This window comes from Apteryx mantelli, chromosome 4 (genome assembly GCF_036417845.1).
Source record: "Apteryx mantelli isolate bAptMan1 chromosome 4, bAptMan1.hap1, whole genome shotgun sequence".
Lineage (NCBI taxonomy): Eukaryota > Metazoa > Chordata > Aves > Apterygiformes > Apterygidae > Apteryx > Apteryx mantelli.
The window spans coordinates 13173904-13196143 of record NC_089981.1 but is presented as its reverse complement, the minus strand read 5'-3'; the positions used below and the strand labels follow the sequence as shown (position 1 = coordinate 13196143).

General features: G+C 46.0%; 1 protein-coding gene across 1 annotated transcript; it reads right to left on the bottom strand.

The window, feature by feature from the left end:
- Positions 1 to 283: 283 nt before the first annotated feature.
- On the bottom strand, positions 284 to 1222 carry LOC136991937 (olfactory receptor 4S2-like; the record flags this gene model as incomplete). The annotated part of the gene is made up of 1 exon (XM_067295435.1): positions 284 to 1222. A coding segment is annotated over exon 1 (924 nt), but the record flags the coding sequence as incomplete, so codon positions are not given.
- Positions 1223 to 22240: the final 21018 nt, after the last annotated feature.

The window sequence follows — 22240 nt, the reverse complement described above, 5'->3', positions numbered from 1 at the left end:
ATTTCTTTATTTGCTGGTGTCTCAGCAGTGCTTGGAAGCCCCAGTCCTGCGCCTGTGCTATTCAAAAAGAGAACATAAAGGGAATCCCTGCTAGTCACAGAGTTTACAATGCCATTCCAATCAAAACATGAACTTTCAGCGTCTTCCTAATTACTGCAACAGCTAAAACCAAGCTTTTCTTCAAAAGGGAGCTTTCAGTAAATTTTCCAAAATGGAATTATAGTGAGAGAGACTTGATTTTCTCAGCTCCTGAGAAAATGTTACCACAGTTCTACACCTCACCCTTTTCACTCCAGACTTTTCTATTCCACAGTTTTCTCATGGCACTTTTCATCTCTTCATTTCTCAGCGTGTAGATGAGTGGGTTCAGCATGGGCGTGATGACAGTGTAAAACACAGCTAACCTCTTCTCCTCCGAGAGACTGCTGGATGGGCGTATGTAGGTGAATGTGCATGGCCCAAAGAAGAGAATCACCACAGTAATGTGGGACCCACAGGTGGAGAGGGCTTTGTACCGCGCTTCGGACGTTCGCCTTTTCAAGGAAAACAAAATGACAATGTAGGACGTGACCAGGATGAAGAAAGAGACCAAAGCAATCATTCCACTGTTGGCAACGACAATGATGCCCGCAACATAGGTGTCTGTACAGGCCAGTTGTAGTAGGGGATGGACGTCACAGAAGTAGTGGTCAATTTTGTTGGGGCTGCAAAAAGGGAGGCTAACGGTTATGAGGGTCTGCACCAGGGAGTGCACAAAGCCCCCCACCCATGAACCCATCACCATCCAGCCACACACACGCCTGGTCATGAGGGTGGTGTAGTGCAGGGGTCTGCATATGGCAAAGTAGCGATCATAGGCCATCATTGTGAGGATGAAGATCTCAGCGCAGCCAAAGAAATGTAACCCAAATAGCTGTGCCATGCAACCCACAAAGGAAATGGTTTTCTTCTCAACAAGGAAGTCAGCAATCATTTTGGGAGCTGTGACAGAAGAGAGGCAAAGATCTGCAATGGACAGGTGGCAGAGAAAGAAATACATGGGGGAGTTCAGACGCTGACTGCTAACTACAGTGACAACGATGAGCAGATTTCCTGCCACAACAACAATATAGAAGAACAAAAACACCACAAAACATATTTTCTGCACCCCTTGGTTCTTTGAAAGGCCCAGAAGAATGAATTCCTTCACACTGCTTACATTCTCCATGTTGATCAGTTGGGTGGCAATATGCAATATACAGCTTATACACCTGGGAAAATAAAGACAGACACATGATTCATCAGCATTTTTTCATTATTAATGATGAGTTCTATATCAGAAGTGGATACAAACCAAGAAAGATATAGCATTAGTATTAAGCTTTTGAAGCGTTTAGTTTCTGTCATGTATTTTTTTTTAACGGCTATTTAATTCTCCACAGTACAAAGCTTCTGCCCTGGCTTTGGTGGCACAGAGATAGGTGCACTCTGTGATATGTTCCTTAATCCTGGTGCTCCAGGATTTTGAAGGATTGTCTCCATGGCTGGTAGCCTTCCATGCACTAAGGACAAGGCCAGAGTGTTCACCTTGGGCACTACAAGGCAGATAATGCAGCATGTTTGCCCTCAGGGTAGACAAAGTCCCTCACAGCAATCTTTGTAAAATGGGTGTCTTTAAGAATACCTGGAAATATTGCTCAGAATGATGATTTGCTTTATAAGTACACATGATCTTTGAATTCTTGTTTAGAAGGGAAATGTACCCACATGCAGGGAAAAGAACTCTCTTGTGTATATACATTTTGAAACGTAAATATGAAATGTCACAGGCTGAAAAATGAGTTCTGGGAAGGTTATCTATCATGGAGGGGAAAAAAATTGCACATATGACTTAATGGAGTACTTCACATTGTTCTAAATCTCAGCATTGTTTCTATCAGAGGAAGGAAGAATGAAAGACTCTTGTGAGATCTTCTGTCCCAGCATTGTACTGATTTTACCTAGTATGATTTTTGATACACTCTGCGTGATCCTTTCAAGGGTTAACTTAGCTTAATGAAGCTAATCTAACTAAACTCCTTCAACAGCCAGTATAGGTCTGATTCATAGGCTGATTCAGAATGGCTGAATTAGGGTCCTTTGCAGAACCCTTTTTTCCTCCACTCACTATGAGGAGCTTAAGCAAATTAGCACCACCAGGTTAGAATGACCTTTAGAGAATAATCCCTTTTGGTGCCTGAAAGTAGCTCAGAGCTTTCTGGAATGCCATCCACCTGTTTTAGGTTATGGCTGAGCTCCTTGTCCCTAGGCATTTCTACATCCATACAGTTTCTCATTCGAGACAAGGTCACATTCCAGCATAAACATGGGACTTCTTTGGTTCACCCTGTATTCCAGCTACAACCCATCGAGCATTACGTGTCACTAATAAATGAGTAGCCTACATCTTTAGAAAGAGTGTAATGTCTCTAGCTTGCCATTATGCACCCAGACCACCAGAGTTCCTTTGGTCAAAGAAGTCTGGGAACCACCAGATGAAGCTCTTCACAGAGAGTTTAAGGTCAGCCAAAAGCAGGCACTCTTTTAATAAAAATATCCACTGTATGGGCTTCCTTCTAGGATCAAAACATTCCCCATCAGCTGGTGTTTTAAGTCCTGCAGAATTACACCACAACCAGGTCTTCTCATTTGTCTTGGTGATCTGTGAGCAAATCTGTGGAATGATTCAGTTAAGCCAAGTTATCTACCAACTACTTCCATCTGCAGCATAATCAGAAACTCTCGTGCAGGCACAAAGTGATGAAGCATCCACAGGAAACACTGGAACTGAGAAAAGCCAAGATTACTTTCAAACCCACAAAGTGAAGCCGAGAGAGGAAGTGGGGAAAGTTAAGGACTTTTCCTATGCTTGCACTTGTACTTACACTAGATGAAAGTTTTTCAAGCAGAAGGGTAAAATTTACATGGATGGTTCCCTTTCAGATATTTCTACAAGGAAAAGGATCAGTAAGAACAACGGGAGGTCAGTTTCTCCCTCGTCTTACCAGGTCATGATCCTTTCTACCCCTCTTCCTTCCAATGAGCAACGACGTAGACTTCTCAACAAAATAAATGACAGGGATGAAATGAGCACACCTTTATGGCTGTGCAGTACCCAGATGAAAAGAAATAGCTGGGCTCCATCCAAGCCAGAGCATGACTGGAAGCATACCACAGCAATCGCAGGGCCATATTTAGGCAGTCAGAAAGGAGTGACCAAGAGAGAAATGGTCAGGGGAAACTATATGCCTGAATACCAGCAGGTGGCAAACTCCTGAGCTAAAAGCAAGGTGTGCATCTACAAAAGGACCGATTCACAATTCAGACAGCTCGGCTATGTATCTTGCTTGATAAGGTCCTTTCCATCACCACCAAACTGCATTTAACAAACTACCCATCTGTCTGATCTCATCTCATCACCTTAAGTCATGTAGGCACCTGTACCTAAGCTAGGCATATTACACCTGACCAGTCTACTTGTAGATGTGATGAATCGTGCTGCTGGTACCCATTTCTTACTGTTGACTCCAAGAGGATTACTAGAATGACTAATTCAGTAGAGGATTCCCACCAGTTATGGCTTATCTCTTCAAGTGCCTTTGCAGGGGTAGACCTGAGCTATATGACATAATGCAATCAGCTGCAAAATAAAATGAATCTCATGTGTACTCTTAACATCTCAAAAAGGGTGAGAAATTGCACCATCTCCTTACTGCATGCATTCTTCCCTAAAATCTCGGGTGGTTATGGGAAACAAAAGAATAATATCGAAGCAATCGAATCTGCGGCTGTAGAACTAGCTCTGTATATGATTCTAGCCAAAGATAACTATAGATAACTTCAGTGGAAGTTCCTTTCTGTATTTTCACATTTGTTCAAGAAGAAAGGAAAAGGAAGAGGAAAGCAAAGCAAAACAAAGCAAAGCAAAGCAAAGCGAGAAGCCAGAGAAGCTGCAAAACTTACCTCGCCTGTGTTTAGAGATCTAATATTTTGTGTAAGGGCTGTACAACTTTATCTCCTCAACTTCTGTCTCCCCTGGTATGAATGTGTTAGAGCACAGCGCCTTTAAAGAACATAGAATGGCTTCTGGAAAGCTTCCAAAACTTGCTTAGGAGGTGGCTGTCAGTGTATAATCCAACCCCATCTAATTTATTACTTGCTTTCGTGTGTCACAAGTGTATCTTGATGTTTCCTGCCTGTGTGAGAAGTGGTTTAATAGGCTGTGTGGATGATGTGACCTGGGTGTGCTGAATGACGCTTTCATATCCCAGGGCTGAGAAGAAAACCATTTAAGCACCAACCTTTAACCCTCTCGCAGGAAATCTTCCACCTGAAGGGCTCTTGGGGCTGGAGGAGGGAGGGGTGGAGGCTTAGTGAAGGGAAGGCGTGAAAGAAAGGGGCAAAGGAGGAGAATGAGTTCTGTCTTGACTGAAAAGCTGCTACCTCCTGCTGCAAAATAATTCCCCGTAGGGGTGCGCTTAGTGCCAGGAAAGGAGAAAGGTCTTTTCTCCATTTTCATTCCACTTACCTTGGCACCTGGCTCTGGACACCACTATGGCAGCAGGTCATGCTCAGGGGAGCTGTGATTTGGACAAGGAGGGACTGTGCATGGTGAGATGAACGAGGTTTTGCAGCTGGATAGTGAATACTGGCAAGGGGTTTGTTGATAGAGCCATGGTGAACGTGTGTTGTGAATTTGATGATGGGCAGGATGGGGACAAGGCACAGTGTGGAGGGAAGTTGTGAAACTTGAAATGGATGCTACATAGCTAGGAGCTGTCTTCATGGAGTTTGTGAAATCAGAAGTGCCTGAGGTGTGGTGAGGGACTGTGCTGAAAGATCGTATGAAGTGGCAGGTAATACTGTGGGTGCTAAGCTGTGTTGAAAGACCTTGTGACATCAGAAGTGGACATCGTGTTTTGAAGGGTAACACTAGGAGAGGTTGCAAAATTGTGGCTGCTGAGGTGTCATAAGGCTGGCTACAGAGTTCAAGGAGACCCTACCGTAGAACAGGTAATGTGAAGTAGTAGGGGACAATGTATGGTGACAGCTTGTGTTGGGAGAGGTTTTGAGGTCAGAATAGGACACTCGGTAGTGATGAATGTGCTAAGGGAGGTTCTGCAGTGACAGTGGACCCTTGGGGAATGAGAAGCTGTGTTGAGGGAGGTTGTGAAATCAGCAGCAGGCATTATGGAAGAGGACTGACCATTTCTCAATCTGTGTGACCCTGAGCAGCAGTAGAGCATCTTCTGCAAGGTCTGTGAAACTAGAGCTGCTCATGGATGCAGCTGGGAAGCAAAGCATCAGTGCAAGAGTCAAGCTATAACTTTGGACAGACAGTTCTTGTGTTCTTTATATCGCGAGACTGTCTGAAGAAGGGAGAAGTAGTGAAAAAGCATTACTATTGCATGCCAAACATTTGCAAATTCCCATTTTTGATGGTCCCTGGCTCATCTCTCTGGGACAGCAGCACCAACCCGGTCATTTACTTCCTGGGCAGCAGCAACCGTCACCACCAGCTCCACGGCTCTGGGAAAGTCACCTTCCAACAAGCGTTTGCAGAGAAAGCAACGTGCGGAGAAGGAAGCCAAGTGCCCAGAGACACTGCTGCAGAGACTGCTGTATAAATCCCTGCTGGCGAGGAGGTGTGGGAGGGTGGGGCAGCCTGCAGAGGGGACTGAGGGGAGGTGGGCAGCAGTGCTCAGCCCCCAGCGGAGCCAGGGCATCTCCACTGCAGTGGGAGCAGCTCAGCTGGTGACATACACCTTCCGAGCAGGGCTGTGCTGGGGACCAGGGAGCTGGGTGAGAGCGATCCTTGTCTGCACACCGTGCCAGTGCCTCTTCTCATTACGTGGTTCCCCTTGTGGAAGGGGACATGGTGCACAGAGCATGGCTATGCAGAGCATGCAGAGCGCGGGGAGGAAGAGTGACCCAGGATGTTGGGCATGTCTTTGGGACCCTGAACCTTACAGGGAGTCTTTTCCCTCACTTTGACTTGAGGTCAGGCCTGCAGGACTCCAGGGCATTCTGGCAGCTCCTGGGAGGCCACTCTCAGCAGGGATGAGTTTCATCCTGGCTATTTTGGGCTTGTATAGAAACATCCTTCAGGCCTGAACACCTAGGGGACCGTTCAGCTGGTGCCACGGCTGCTCTGGTCAACACACAGGGGTCCTGGAGTGATGCGTGGTGCTTCTGTGTGTGTAGAGAAGAGCACCAATTCCTCACCTACACCCTGAGCCTCTCCATCGCTGTCCCCAGAGGGCTGGAGGGGGGACTCATCACTCCCAGCTTTTGCCCAAGATGGCCATCTCCAGATGAGTTAGTTGCCCTAGGCTGCCTGTACAGGCAGTGGAGAGAAAGGTGCTTGTAAGGAGCTTTTCCCTTCTCTGTGTGGCTGCAGCACACAGCTCCTGCTGAGCCATCAGCCACCCTCCTGTGCCTGTGCCAAATCTCTCCCCCACCACCGTCTCGCCCCACACTGGGGATGCCTCGCTCCCCTTACGCAGTGCCATGCAAGGCCTCTCACCCTAGTGCTTCTGAGAAAGCTTTCAGCTCCCAGCCACAGCACCTTATCTCACTGTCTTCCCAGTAGCTGCTGTGAGGGTCACCTCTCTTCCTGGCACTGGCACTTGCCTGTTGCTGCAGGGCTGAAAGGGCATTTCTCTGCCTCTCCATCCAGCTCTCCAGACTTTCTATTTTTTATTTTTTATTTTTGGCTCCTGCCCTCAATCCTTCCCTCCTTTGTTTCTCCATTACTCTCTTTCTGGGTTGGCTGGTGCATGGATCGAATTAACACTAAAACAGTTTGTGAGCAAGTGAAGGGCTGGATTTAAAAGGAATGGATCTAAATCTGATTTTTTGAAATTAAGTTGAAAGCAGAGAAAGAAGGGAAAATGTCTGCACCAGAACATTCAAAGAACTAACAGGGGTCAAAACTTTTCTTTTTTGTTCATTTTAATTCTATGGGGTAACAGTATTCCTGAAGTCATTTCACAGAATCACAGAATGGTTGAGGTTGGAAGGGACCTCTGGAGATCATCTAGTCCAACCCCCTGCCCAAGCAGGGTCACCTAGAGCAGTTGCTCAAGATCACATCCAGGCGGGTTTTGAATATCTCCAGAGAAGCAGACTCCACAGCCTCTCTGGGCAACCTGTTCCAGTGCTCTGTCACCCTCGCAGTGAAGAAGTTTTTCCTCATGTTCAGATGGAACTGTCTGTATTTCAGTTTGTGCCCATTGCCTCGCGTCCTGTTGCTGGGCACCACTGAAAAGAGTCTGGCTCCATCCTCTTGACACCCTCCCTTCAGATACTTGTACACGTTAATAAGATCTCCTCTCAGCCTTCTCTTCTCCAAGCTAAACAGGCCCAGCTCTCTCAGCCTTTCCTCATAAGAGAGATGCTCCAGTCCCCTAATCATCTTTGTAGCCCTTCGCTGGACTTCCTCCAGTAGTGCCACATCCCTCTTGTACTGGGGAGCCCAGAACTGGACACAGTACTCCAGATGTGGCCTCACCAGGGCTGAGTAGAGGGGGAGAATCACCTCCCTCGATCTGCTGGCAACACTCTTCCTGATGCACCCCAGCATACCATTGGCCTTCTTGGCCACAAGGGCACATTGCTGCCTCATGCTTAACTTGGTGTCCACCAGCACTCCCAGGTCCTTCTCCACAGAGCTGCTTTCCAGCAGGTCAACCCCCAACCTATACTGGTGCCGGGGGTTATTCCTCCCTAGGTGCAGGACCGTGCACTTGCCTTTGTTGAGCTTCATGAGGTTCCTCTCTGCCCACCTCTCCAGCCTCTCCAGGTCTCTTTGAATGGCAGCACAGCCCTCTGGGGTATCGGCCACTCCTCCCAGTTTTGTATCCTCAGCAAACTTGCTGAGGGTGCACTCTGTCCCTTCATACAGGTCATTGATGAAGAAGCTGAACAAGACTGGAGCCAGTCCTGACCCCTGGGGGACACCGCTAGCTACAGGCCTCCAACTAGACTCCGCACCACTGATCACAACTCTCTGAGCTCTGCCATTCAGCCAGTTCTCAATCCACCTCACTGTCCACTCATCTAACCCACACTTCCTGAGCCTGTCTATGAGGATGCTATGGGAGACAGTGTTGAAAGCCTTCCTCAAGTCAAGGGAGACAACATCCACTGCTCTCCCCTCATCTACCCAGCCAGTCATTCCATCACAGAAGGCTATCAGATTGGTTAGGCATGATTTCCCCTTGGTGAAGCCATGCTGACTACTCCTGATCACCTTCTTTTCCTCCACATGCGTGGAGATGGCTTCCAGGATGAGCTGCTCCATCACCTTTCCAGGGATGGAGGTGAGGCTGACTGGCCTGTAGTTGCCTGGGTCCTCCTTCTTGCCCTTTTTGAAGACTGGGGTGACATTGGCTTTCTTCCAGTCCTTGGGCACCTCTCCTGTTCTCCATGACCTTTCAAAGAGGATGGAGAGTGGCTTAGCAATACCATCCGCCAGCTCCCTCAGCACTCGTGGGTGCATCCCATCGGGGCCCATGGATTTGTGGGTGTCAAGTTTGCTTAAATGATCTCTAACCCACTCCTCCTCCACCAAGGGAAAGTCTTCCTTTCTCCAGACTTTCTCTCTTGCCTCCAGGGTCTGGGGTTCCTGAGGGCTGGCCTGACCAGTAAAGACTGAAGCAAAGAAGGCATTCAGTAACTCTGCCTTCTCTGCATCCTTCGTCACCAGGGCACCCTCCCCATTCAGCAAAGGGCCCACATTTTCCCTAGTCTTCCTCTTGCTACTGATGTCTTTGAAGAAGCCCTTCTTGTTGTCCTTGACATCCTCTGCCAGATTTAATTCCAAACGGGCCTTAGCCTTCCTCGTTGCATCCCTGCATACTCTGACAATGTTCCTATATTCCTCCCAAGTGGCCTGTCCCCCTTTCCACTTTCAGTATACTTCCTTCTTCTGGTTGAGTTTTGCCAGGAGCTCCTTGCTCATCCATGCAGGTCTCCTGCCTCCTTTGCTTGACTTCCTACTCATAGGGATGCACCGTTCTTGAGCCTGGAGGAAGTGATGTTTGAATATTAACCAGCTCTCTTGAACACTCCTTCCTTCTAGGGCCCTCACCCATGGGATTCCTCCAAGTAGGTCCCTGAAGAGGACAAAGTTTGTTCTCCTCAAGTCCAGGGTTGCGATCCTACTTGGTGCCCTGCTGCCTCCTCGCAGGATCCTGAACTCCACCATCTCATGGTCACTGCAGCCAAGGCTGCCCCCGACCTTCACATCTTCCACCAGTCCTTCTTTGTTTGTTAGTACGAGGTCCAGCAGCACACCTCTCCTTGCTGGCTCCTCCACCACCTGTGTCAAGAAGTTGTCACCAATGCTCTGCAGGAACCTCCGGGACTGTTTGTGCCTAGCTGTGTTGTCTTTCCAGCAGATATCGGGGTGGTTGAAGTCCCCCATGAGAACCAGGGCCTGGGATCGTGAGGCTACTTCCAGCTGTCTGTAGAAGGCCTCATCGACTTCCTCTTCCTGATCAGGCGGCCTGTAGTAAACACCCACAACAGTGTCACCCATGCTAGCCTGCCCTTTAATCCTTACCCATAAGCTCTCGACTCGCTCTTCATCCACCCCTAGGCACAGCTCAATACATTCCAGTTGCTTTCTCACATAAAGAGCAACTCCACCACCTCACTTTCCTGGCCTGTCTTTCCTAAAAAGCACGTAGCCATCCATGACAGCATTCCAGTCATGCGAGCTATCCCACTACTTCAAAGAACTAACAGGGGTCAAAACTTCTCTTTTTTGTTTGTTTTAATTCTACGGAGTAACAGTACTCCTGAAGCCATTTCATGTCAGTTAACAAGGTTTGGAGAAGCCCTTTGACAGTTGATTATAATATTGCTTTAGCAGAGATTTCACTAGAAACCATGAGACCTCTCTGCTGTCCTCCTTCTATATCCACTTGTTCTTTCGGCTCCACTGACTGCATTTCCTGGATCTCCGTAGTTGTAGTGGGATCCTAGGCACCTGGCACACCTACACTGTGAGGACCCAAAGTCCGGTGACCTAAATCCTACCCTTAGCTTTTACCAAGACTAAAGATAAATCCTTCCCACCCTAAATACTTTACATTTATTTTATCTCTAAATGAAGTTTTCTTGAACAATACGAGAGAAGAGAAAATGACCATAACTAGTAGAAGTGTTGCTCTTTCTTGTGATAGTCTCGGGGGCAATGTGTAGGTTTAGGTAATACCTCTGCACCTTGCTGGAGCTACACAAATGCAGTTCACATGAAAACCTTGCTCTTGTGTGGACCAAGGCAGCCGTAAGAAGCTGTGACCAACAGCCAGGTGTTTACCCAAGCACAAATGTCTGATGAGGTCAGGAGCATGGCACGGGAGGAGCACTTGAGGCCTGGAGTTTATTAAGCACAGGATGGACTGAGGCCGGTATGGTAAAGGTGGAACATGAAGAGCCATCTTGGGGCACAGATCAAACATGTTACAGGGTGGAATTGGGTAACGGGGATGCTATAAATTGTTTGCATGACAAAAGATCCACTTGGGCAGGCCAGCTGCAAGGGAATATGCCAAGCATGCTAAATCCTCCTATGTAGTTCATTGAATCACATAGGGACTGGTCCTGCTCCCTCTGAAATCACTGCAGGACATGTTATTCCCTTGCCAAAGAGCAAGTGCAGCTGTGCAGTACCAGACTAGCACGGCTGGAGTTAGCTCTTCTCAAATAACCTTGGCTTTTTGTTTGTCCTTTTTCAGCCCACCGTGAAACTTTCAGCAAAGATTTTTCCTGTGTCTTACATAAAAAAGTATTTACCTGGTCCAGTCACCATTTCCTTTTCCTTTTGTTTTCCCTTTATTTCTTTTCAGTATGATTTGCCTTATATTTAGGGTTCTCTTTGACAGTAGTTTTAATAGTATTCCCTCCACGACACATTGTATGATGGGTGTTCTTGGTTCTTCTCTTATCCCTTTTCTTTGTCAGGAACATCCCACAAAATGGGTGATGCATATGTTGCTACTCTAATGCAAAGCACAGCTATAACGGAAATGCATCCTAAGGCAGCTCCAGAAAATGCAAAATGGACTGAGAAAATCAGATGGATTTTCAGATGGAGAAAATATATTACCAAATACGCATGAGATCCCTGAAGAGCAGAGAACAACAACAACAACAACAACAAATCTCACTATTAAGTGGGTGCTAATATTCATCTAATTACTAGGACAGAAACAATCTATACAAAATAGGAATCTCTGTCAGCTAAAAACATTTTTTTTTTTTTGCCCTGTTTGTCTCCTGAAATTTCTTTCCATGAGTCATTTCCTCTACACAGAGAGGATTAGAAGTCAAGAGCATGGCTGAATGCCCTGAAACTTGCTCCATGTTCAGACAAAACCAGACTTTGTGAGCTCAATTCTCCTTCAGTTTGAGCTGGTGTAGAGCGACCTCTTCACGAAAAGTCCTGAGGGATGTTGAGGGGACAAATTCCAGCTATCATGCAGCTGGGAAATACTAGCTTTCCAAGTGACAAGGTTGCTTAAGGGATGGGAGAGGAAGGCGAAAAGCAGGGCCAGAAACACCAGCAAGGAAAGCTTTGTAAGGAGTCCTTGCCTCTGACAGAGACAGGTTTGAGCTGCAGGGATCAATTCACTATGTCAGAACATGACAAAAAGCATCAGTTCTTTTTAAAATTGTTGGACAAATGTGTCCCTAATTCCTCTTTGCATATGTATAATTTGTACAAGGGTTCTAATTTTCATGCTAACAAATGTGTTTGGACTGCACTCTGTCTACAACAGGTAAAAACGGTTTTTGATAGTATCTCTCTCCTGAGATATGGTCTTTAGCAGGCTATTTCCTGTTAGAGATCAGTTTCAAAAGAACGGTAATCCTGATGAGCTCGGAAACCATCTAGTGTTCAGAAAATGTAAGGTTAAGTTGGTGTCCAACCTTGCACAGCCTAGAAAGGACAACCTCTGATAGGATTTGGCTGCTTTTCCTGGAAAGGGCGTTCTGAATGCGGGTAGCCAAGAGCAAACTTCCAGTAAGAATTACGATGAGTTCTTGAGATATACATATATATATATATATATATATATATAGGGAGTGTGTGGCCAATCCGCTTTAGGCCAGTTTCCATAAGGATGCAATACAGACTGCAGGGTTTCTTGGGGAAAAATGTGAAGGACTGCTGGCCCAAATCTCTGCTTCCTTCTGTGTTTACTGCTCCACTGCCTCTCTCCCTCCCTCACCCTCCAGCACTCTCCTCCCTGCTCTTCCATATCCTTGTATCCTTATGCAGCTGATAAAAATCCCCAGGAAGGGATAAGCAGCAGCTCATAACAGTCCAGATTCCTGACCAGTTAACTGCCAGGGCAGATGTACTCGCACTTTACTAAGCTGAACAGGAAAAGCAGAAAAATAGTATCTGTACTTCTAAGTTTCATGTAATTGTGTCATCTTAAGTAGCATTAGCATATTACTTCCCCTCTCAGCTCACATCTGTTCTTTTAAGAAGAAAGAGAGTGAATGGCCTGTTGGGGATTACCTCTGACATGACAGATGACACGGAAAGTGTACAAGAGACCATGCAGTCAGCTTTGGCCCCAGCTCTCTATTTGGCTGAATTTCTTGCATTAACCCTATCAGCCCGTTTCACTGCAGGGATGTGTCACACTACTTGAGAGTCATGCTCAGAGTGAGATGATGTCCTTGACAGGTCGATCCTGCCTGTATTCTCCCTGTGATCCTCCAGAAGATGTTCTGGATTACTTCTGGCCAGGTTTTCACAGGGCCCTCGCAGGTCTTTGGAGCAGATTCCAGGAGAAAGGGGACCGCCTGCTGTGTGCCTTCCTTCGCTGCCCCCGCAGGCTCTTGTGTGTCTGATAGAGCCTCACTGCCTCCCCAGCTTGCTGCTGTTTTACAGGAGTGCTTCTGGCCTGCAAGGGGGCTTGGCTCTACCCAGCAACCTTTCCCAGCAAATCAGGTGGTCGACCCACTGCACCTCCTACTACCTCCTTTGCAAGGTCAGGGCTAGCCAAGTTCTCTCCTACCTCTAGTGGCTTCTTTGGGACGGGAATTTGTCAGTCTTCCCTTCTCTCTGCCCGGAGGAACTTCCTACACAGTCCTGTGCCCCACAGATGGTGGGAGTTTTGTGGCAGCAGGGGGACTCTCTTCTTTATTCCCTTAGGATTCCTTCCTTTGAACTCTGACACACTCACATCCCTTTTCTCATTTGTATTCCCACAGCCTGCATGCTGCCTCACCCTGCATCTCTTCCTTTTTCAGGGAGAGCTGTCAGTTTGTGGCTGGAGGGAGGTTGGCCTGTTCCTTCTGGTAAGCAGGGACAGCATCCAGGCAGACACCTGGGGAAAAGCACTCAAGCAGAGGAGAACATACATCCCCATATAGCTCTCCCTTCCTTCAATACATTGTGGTCATTCTTCCTTCCACATTTCTTTTAGAAAACCTCCTTTTTTTCCCAAAAATGAATGTTGAGGCGTCGGGAGAGATCCCTTGTATGGTTTATTGCCAAAAATAATTGTTTTTGAAATTATTTTTGACCAGACACTTTTGACAATATGTGATCTATGCAATGACTTTAGGAGCAAGAAAATTGATGGAGAAGGAGCTGAGATTTTTGCTCTCAATTAGCATGAAGGTTGAAAGCAAGAAGCAAACAAAGACCAGGCTTATACATTTTAAAAAGGTGTTTAATAAATTTAGCACCCAAGGACAGTGACAGTAAGCAGAGTTAGAAAGCTATGCAGCCTGCTTCTCATGCCATATTGTGCAGGAGTCTAAATGAACAAAGGGCATTTGAATATGGGCTTAATGTAGCAGACTAGCAACATGGCTTGGGATAACCCTAAATTAAAGCCTTATATTCACTTCCCCCCCCCCCACCCCGATTTCTAGAGTCCAATGGTTTAAAGGAATCTTCATAGTCTTCCTCTCTCTTTCCTTTTGTCTTCAATGCAGAAGGTGTTCAGGCAAAAGAAGGGATGAATTTAAGAGGGCATAGTTATTGTTTTGTGGCTTTCCCATTCATCTTTGTCATCTGCTGAATCTTTAAAGGCCCTCTGGAAGGCCAGCCTGAGGGTGAGCCGAATCCTCCGATCCCTGTAGCTGCCCAGAATGAAGTAAAGAACTGGATTGAGGCTGCTATTGATGCAGGACAGCACAAAACCAATCTCTGGGGAGTAGAGAAATTTATAGCCCCAGAAGTCAAAGAGGATCAGGACGCTCAGCAGAACAGCAAAAATGAGGAAGAAGAGGACGGTGAGCATAATCATGGTGAAGAGCCTGCCTGTTTGGAGGTGCTGGGAGCTGCACTTGACTTTGAGGAAGAGGGTGAGGCTGAATACCAGCATGAGGGGCATGCAGAAGAGGAAGTCCAGGACCCCAGTGGTGATGAGGAGTATGTGGCAGTTGCTAGAGGGGCGAACAGTGCAAGAAACGTACCCCAGCATGTTCAGCAGCAGCGAGAGGCTCTAGAGCAGGCCAGAGATGATGCCGGACAAGTGCTTTGGGCGATGGCTTCGGCACCAGATGGGACAGAGGACAGACAGGCACCTCTCAGTGCTGATGGCTGTCAGGAGATACAAGCCAGTCCCGTACGTGAAAAGATCCAGGAAGAGGACTATCCCAAACTGCACTCCCACATTGAAGTGCATCAGGCACTGAACTGTTTCGATGGCAATGCAGAGCAGGTAGCCAAAGTCAGCGGCAGCCACGTTCAGGATGTAGACAGTGAAGCGGTTCCTCCGGATGCGGAAGCCAAGGTACCACAGGACCATGCCATTTCCCACCATGCCAGAGGCAGAGCTGATGAGGCAGAAGCTCTCCATGAACTTGAGGAGAGCATATGACGGCTCTGCCTTTTGCACAGTCCCACTGTAATTAGCCCCTTCAGCCAGGCTGGTTGTATTTGGAAGGGAGGTTGATGTAGTTTTAGCACTCATAATGAGGGCTTCACTGTGAAGTACTGATCTGTCACTGTCTCTGATTTCACACAGACCTCTAAGCAGAGAGCACAGAGGTGGTAGCTCGTGTGACTTTCTCTCGTGATCATCTGGTGGTGTTTGCAATGTCTTTCCAGCTCTTTGTAGCCAGAGGTAGATTCAGGAAAGGATTGCTGTGTTTGGACTTGGAGCCCAGAGCTTCTATGTGTCATTTAAAACACCGTATCTGAGGCCAAATTGTGTGTGGCATGTAGGAAAAGCTAGATTACAATGTATGTGTCTCTTTTTGAACTTATTTCTTGAGGCTCCTTTTACAGCCAGTGGTGGGAAACAAGTAGGCTAAAATAAAGCAATGTTAGCTCAGATTGATCATACCCGAAAAGTTCCTCATTTTCTTGTCTTAATAAAAAGGGAACCCAGGGATATTAGCTCAGATATAATTGTCTTTGCTTCATATAGCTAGGATTAGGTGAGATGAATATTGTCAAAAGTGTATAAAAATTGTAGACAGTCAACATACAAATTTAAGCAGCATTAAATCGGACCGAGTTTTTCCTATCCGTACTCCCAGAAAACATCGTCGAGTAGTCATATAGCTGGTAGTTTTTTTATGTTGATGACTGATTTCTATTTTAATAAAAAGTAGTTTAATGTGATGGGTTTGGCCTCTGGAGCCTTATGTATAGATAATAATTCAGTCTGACAGAGTCAGGCCTTACTAATTTCTTTCTCAGAAGTTTTAAGAAGCATGTGTAGGAGAAAGTGTCTGACCCTCACATGACATTGGAATTATGGCTTAAATAACTGTTTCACACCGTTCTGTCAACTCACCCTGCTCCCTCCCCCATGATACTGGGATTTGAATGAGAATCTTGCCCCCCAAAAAACCCAAAAAGACAAAGGTCCAGAAATAAAATTCACTCCACTTTTGTGCAATGAGGTCAAACTGTGTGACTCTTTCCTACTCGCCCTGCCAGCTGTAAATTTGGACATGACAAGATAGAGAAGTGCCATGAAAGACAGCAGGAGATAGTCAAAAAGAAGAGAGAAACAAGTCAAAATAAGGACAGTGGTGAAGAGGTGAATCATGGGATAATCTAACCGACACGAATAGTTCCTTACCCCTTTGTCAAATGCCACAGCAAGTGGGGAGACAGACTACCTGAACGGGTGAAATGTGACAAATTGAAACATTATTGTTTCGTCTCAACAACCCACCCTGTCTTCAGTGCTACACGGAAAGACTATGCAGGTAATCTCCTCGTCCAGCTGATAGCCGGGGCAGTGGGGATAGTTTTGCCGCATGAGTCTGCGACAGGCATATACACCGGCAGTGCTTGGTTGAGAATCCAAGTGGAACCATTGCACCTAACTTTATCCATTAAGAATACAAACGTCTCATTGCACTTAGCTTTTAAAGCTACCATTAGAATTAATGGAGGTTTAGGAGCACCTGCAAGGGTAATATTTTGGCCCTAAGATAGGTGTCTTAGGTGTGCACAGTCAGCTGCCTGTCTTTCTCTGCTGACTGCAGACACATCCCATGGTGCTAGCTTCACCTAGCAGCTTAACATCTGGATGGCTAAAGACAGGTAAGGTGAATTGCACCCTTAATGTCATCACCACAGCTTGCAGGATGTGTCTTTTAGGGTTGACTGAACCCAGGGAACTTCTGGCACTGCGGCATACTCTTTTGTAGGGAGCTAGAAGATTCCATCCTCAGCCATTATGGGACCTCGAGTGTTTCTAACATCAAGCCTTTAGAGCCTGTTAGATCCCAGAAAGAATTTAAGTATGTACTTCTGAAACGGACTAAGGGAAATAAAAAGCATTGTCTCTTTCAGAAAGCAAGGAATGTCTGTTGTAGCACAGTTTGTTTCAGAACAGGTAGGTAAGTGCTGCATGTAACATCTGAGTCCAAACTCACCTTCTGTTTCTTTATCTTAGTAGAGTAGCTTACTGCTTGCCCAACAGCACTCACAAGGCTACCTGCTCCCTGAACATCTGTAGCAAGCCCACTGAAAATATATGGCCTTATGACTGTGTCCACTTCCTCTCCATCTGGTTGTGGGGTCGCAGCAGATCTCCCACAATGAAAAATTATCAGACCTTGATCCACAGTAGAAAGTACCTGAAGTAGCCGCTAATTCTGTGAACCAAGTCTGCTGTGAGGAGAAAGGAAGACCCGATGGTTAGTGGTTACCCACCCTTTGGAGAATCCAGTTGCAGCACACTCCTCTGCCACAACCTCTCTGTGTGACCTGAAGCAATTTGCCAACTGATTTAAAGAGGACGCAACTATTTGAGTGGCACCTACCTCTGCCTTTGCCCACTCCAACTTTCTGACCAGGTGCTCACATTAAGAGAGTGGTTGTTTTACCTCCCTGCTGCCATCATCTCCACAAGGCAATTCACCGCACCTGAAATGTGGGCCATCCTCTGGAGGTGCCTCTCTCTCCATTGGCCATTTAGGGAACATCAGGTGATTACGTTTCTAGCTAAGGCATTTCAATCAGATTTCATAATGCTAAATAGCATCAGCCTGGGCCATTGATATGTACTGTCACGTAGTGTCATACTGGTTGTAATGGACGCCCTGTGGAGATATGCCGAATCATCAAAAACTTTGCATTCCATATAATGCAAGTGAAGTAACCATCCTATGACTTCCATAGACCGTGCAAAAGCAAGTGGAAAAGTCACTCACAGTTCTCGTATATCTCTTATAAGACTTTGGTAGACTCCTTTGGTAAGACTCCTGCCTCCAAAGCATATTCAAAACCTGAGTCTACTTCCTTAATGAAACTAATTAATGAAAGCCTGCATCAAACAGCAGCAGTCTAGCTGGTCTTTCTTTCCCTTGAGATTAAACAGCCTTCCTGTGGTTTACATGCTGAGCACAGGATAGTTCTTGTGGCAGCTGTTAGTCTGAACAAACTTGACACCACAAAGACATCTCCTTGTCTGGACACAGAGTTATGCTGTTGTGTTTTCTCAGCTGATCTTAATTGATCATCTAAGACCAAAACTGCTAGTGTTTGATCTCTGAAGAATGCCACCTTCTATGACAGATGGGCAGTTAGGGCAATGCAATAGCATTTGTTCTTGGAAAAAAGATCCCTAGAATGAAGATCTCGTTATCTTGAAGATGATCAAGACAATTGTGTAGCTATAGCCAATTTCTAACCAGCAGGAAAGGAAAATATTTGAGCTCCTTTCCCCCAGTTCTTTTTTCTCCTCCCTTCCCCTCACCATCTCTCCAAAATCATGGCAGAAAGCAAGAGACAGAGGGCAATGGCAAAGACCGCTGCAGCCATCCAGGACTTTCTCACCTTCTTGTGGGTTCCTTGGTATTTCAGGGACTATTTGCAGCAACTGCCTGGGGTGGATCTGCTGGTGAAAATTGTCACCTGAATTCTGTGACTGATGGTCCAAATAAAATCCTTGTGCTGTAAAATCAAATCCTGGTGCTGGGCTATTTAGACACTGTTAAAAAAGCCATGGTCATTTCAATGTGACGACTGGAGAAACAGCCAATCACTCTCTTGAGGAAGGATCTAGGTTGTTGTATGTGGTCACTTAGATTCCAACCACTTCCCCCTTCCCTCCCAGCACAGAACCTGTCACAGTCATGGCTTAGGAAATGCTTTTTCACTACTTCTCCCTTCTTCAGACAGTCTCACGATATAAAGAACACAAGAACTGTCTGTCCAAAGTTATAGCTTGACTCTTGCACCGATGCTTTGCTTCCCAGATGCATCCATGAGCAGCTCTATTTTCACAGACCTTGCAGAAGATGCTCTACTGCTGCTCAGCGTCACACAGATTGAGAAATGGTCAGTCCTCTTCCATAATGCCTGCTGCTGATTTCACAACCTCCCTCAACACAGCTTCTCATTCCCCAAGGGTCCACTGTCACTGCAGAACCTCCCTTAGCACACTCATCACTACCGAGTGTCCTCTTCTGACCTCAAAACCTCTCCCAACACAAGTTGTCACCATACATTGTCCCCTCCTACTTCACACTACCTGTTCTACTGTAGGGTCTCCTTGAACTCTCTAGCCAGCCTTATGACACCTCAGCAGCCACAATTTTGCAACCTCTCCTAGTGTTACCCTTCAATACACGATGTCCGCTTCTGATGTCACAAGGTCTTTCAACACAGCTTAGCACCCACAGTATTACCTGCCACTTCATACGATCTTTCAGCACAGTCCCTCACCACACCTCAGGCACTTCTGATTTCACAAACTCCATGAAGACAGCCCCTGGCCATGTAGCATCCATTTCAAGTTTCACAACTTCCCTCCACACTGTGCCTTGTCCCCATCCTGCCCATCATCAAATTCACAACACACGTTCACCATGGCTCTATCAACAAACCCCTTGCCAGTATTCACTATCCAGCTGCAAAACCTCGTTCATCTCACCATGCACAGCCCCTCCTTGTCCAAATCACAGCTCCCCTGAGCATGACCTGCTGCCATAGTGGTGTCCAGAGCCAGGTGCCAAGGTAAGTGGAATGAAAATGGAGAAAAGACCTTTCTCCTTTGCTGGCACTAAGCACACCCCTATGGGGAATTATTTTGCAGCAGGAGGTAGCAGCAATGCTTCATTTGGACTTGTGCATTAAGTCACCTCTGGTAGTCCATTTGGCTAGGGAAACAAAAGGACATGAATGTGATGCTAGCCAAGTTGCTGCCATGTGTGCCACTGGGTACAGAAAGTGGCAGGCTGGTTCATACTAGGTTAGCAGGCCAGATGCTATTGGCCTGATCTCTGGCTTCTGTCATCTGTTGTTCCTCTTCCTTTCCCAAAGACTGTAAGACTTTGTTTACCTTCTTACCCAATACTCTTGTTTCCTGTAGTGACTACTGTTAACCCTCATTAAGCTGCCCAAGACTCCAGGTGACAGTAAAAGGACATTTAAGTTAGGGGACTATTTTCACCAAGGCATTTCTTTACCAGTTTTTATTCTCATTAACTGTAGGATTTCTGTTTTCACTGTGGAGATCGCTGGCATTCTGTGCAGAGGAGATGGAGACATTAACTATGTTGCTATCAGGCCATTCCACATTTCCAGAAATTTCAGCAAAACAAAGCAAAGGACAGTAGCTGAGACAATGTCTTTCCTGACATCCGTGAGGCATAAGCTACAAATACACAGTAGAGTTGAGAGAAACGATGAATTTGACTTGGGCCTTGGTTGAGATGATATGCTGCTATAAATCAGCATGTCTATTTGCTTCGTTTCTTTCATTTCATAGGTTCACCTTTGACTGCAGCTGCTCAGGTTAAGAAAGATGGGGCCCATCATGACAGTGAGATTTGTCCGCCCTAAGTTATTTTGTTTAAAAGCTACATGTCCATTTCAGACCTAATCGCATCCTAAAATCAGTTCTGAGGTAGATCAGATGCATCTGCCTCCAGAGACATTCATTTTTTTCCGCAGAAGAGCCTAGAGTGACTAAGTCAGGGTTAAACTCGCTGACTTCCATCGGCATTAAATAGGTGACTTCCTCCCTCATTTTCCCAATGCATATATGAAGGATTTTTTTGACTGACTTGGTAATTCACTGACCTCTGTTAAAACATGCAAATTCTTGCAAAGAGGCTTTATTCACTGGATTTCCAGTGATGAAATTTCTGGTGAGATAGGACTTGGAGGGTCATCAAGAGGTCACCCAGGACATCTTCTGTCCCTATCAAAACTTAATCGTAACCACTCCTGAGAGAAATGAGCCCAACCTGTCCTTAAAAGACTCCTGTGATAGGAATTCTTTACCATCCCTGGAGGATGGTGACTCTTCCTACAGCTTGAGGTTTCTTTCTGTTTTTCCTTTAATGAAGATTTCTCTTTGACATGTGTTTTGGAATACACAGAAGTGAAAAAAGGAGAGAAAATATCTAGATTACAAATGGACTGTTTTAGCATTCACAATGCTAGGAAGCCAGAGCAGTGGACCTAATGGCCCTTTACACATGGGAAATCCATACAACTGTCAGCTTGGAGTAAGGAAGAACTCCGAGAAGCGTTAGCTGGATAGTTCCATGCATATGCTTGTCCAGTTGAATATTCGGCTATTCCTTTGACTGTTATTTCTTATGGAGAACCCTGAAATGCCTTTGTGATATCATTAGAAAAGCATTGACTGACAACTGTTTCTTTAAAATATATTTACTTAAACTTTTCAGTCAAGACAGAACTCATTCTCCTCCTTTGCCCCTTTCTTTCACGCCTTCCCTTCACTAAGCCTCCACCCCTCCCTCCTCCAGCCCCAAGAGCCCTTCAGGTGGAAGATTTCCTGCGAGAGGGTTAAAGGTTGGTGCTTAAATGGTTTTCTTCTCAGCCCTGGGGTATGAAAGCGTCATTCAGCACACCCAGGTCACATCATCCACACAGCCTATTAAACCACTTCTCACACAGGCAGGAAACATCAAGATACACTTGTGACACACGAAAGCAAGTAATAAATTAGATGGGGTTGGATTATACACTGACAGCCACCTCCTAAGCAAGTTTTGGAAGCTTTCCAGAAGCCATTCTATGTTCTTTAAAGGCGCTGTGCTCTAACACATTCATACCAGGGGAGACAGAAGTTGAGGAGATAAAGTTGTACAGCCCTTACACAAAATATTAGATCTCTAAACACAGGCGAGGTAAGTTTTGCAGCTTCTCTGGCTTCTCGCTTTGCTTTGCTTTGCTTTGTTTTGCTTTGCTTTCCTCTTCCTTTTCCTTTCTTCTTGAACAAATGTGAAAATACAGAAAGGAACTTCCACTGAAGTTATCTCTAGTTATCTTTGGCTAGAATCATATACAGAGCTAGTTCTACAGCCACAGATTCGATTGCTTCGATATTATTCTTTTGTTTCCCATAACCACCCGAGATTTTAGGGAAGAATGCATGCAGTAAGGAGATGGTGCAATTTCTCACCCTTTTTGAGATGTTAAGAGTACACATGAGATTCATTTTATTTTGCAGCTGATTGCATTATGTCATATAGCTCAGGTCTACCCCTGCAAAGGCACTTGAAGAGATAAGCCATAACTGGTGGCAATCCTCTACTGAATTAGTCATTCTAGTAATCCTCTTGGAGTCAACAGTAAGAAACGGGTACCGGCAGCACATGTTTCATCACATCTACAAGTAGACTGGTCAGGTGTAATATGCCTAGCTTAGGTACAGGTGCCTACATGACTTAAGGTGATGAGATGAGATCAGACAGATGGGTAGTTTGTTAAATGCAGTTTGGTGGTGATGGA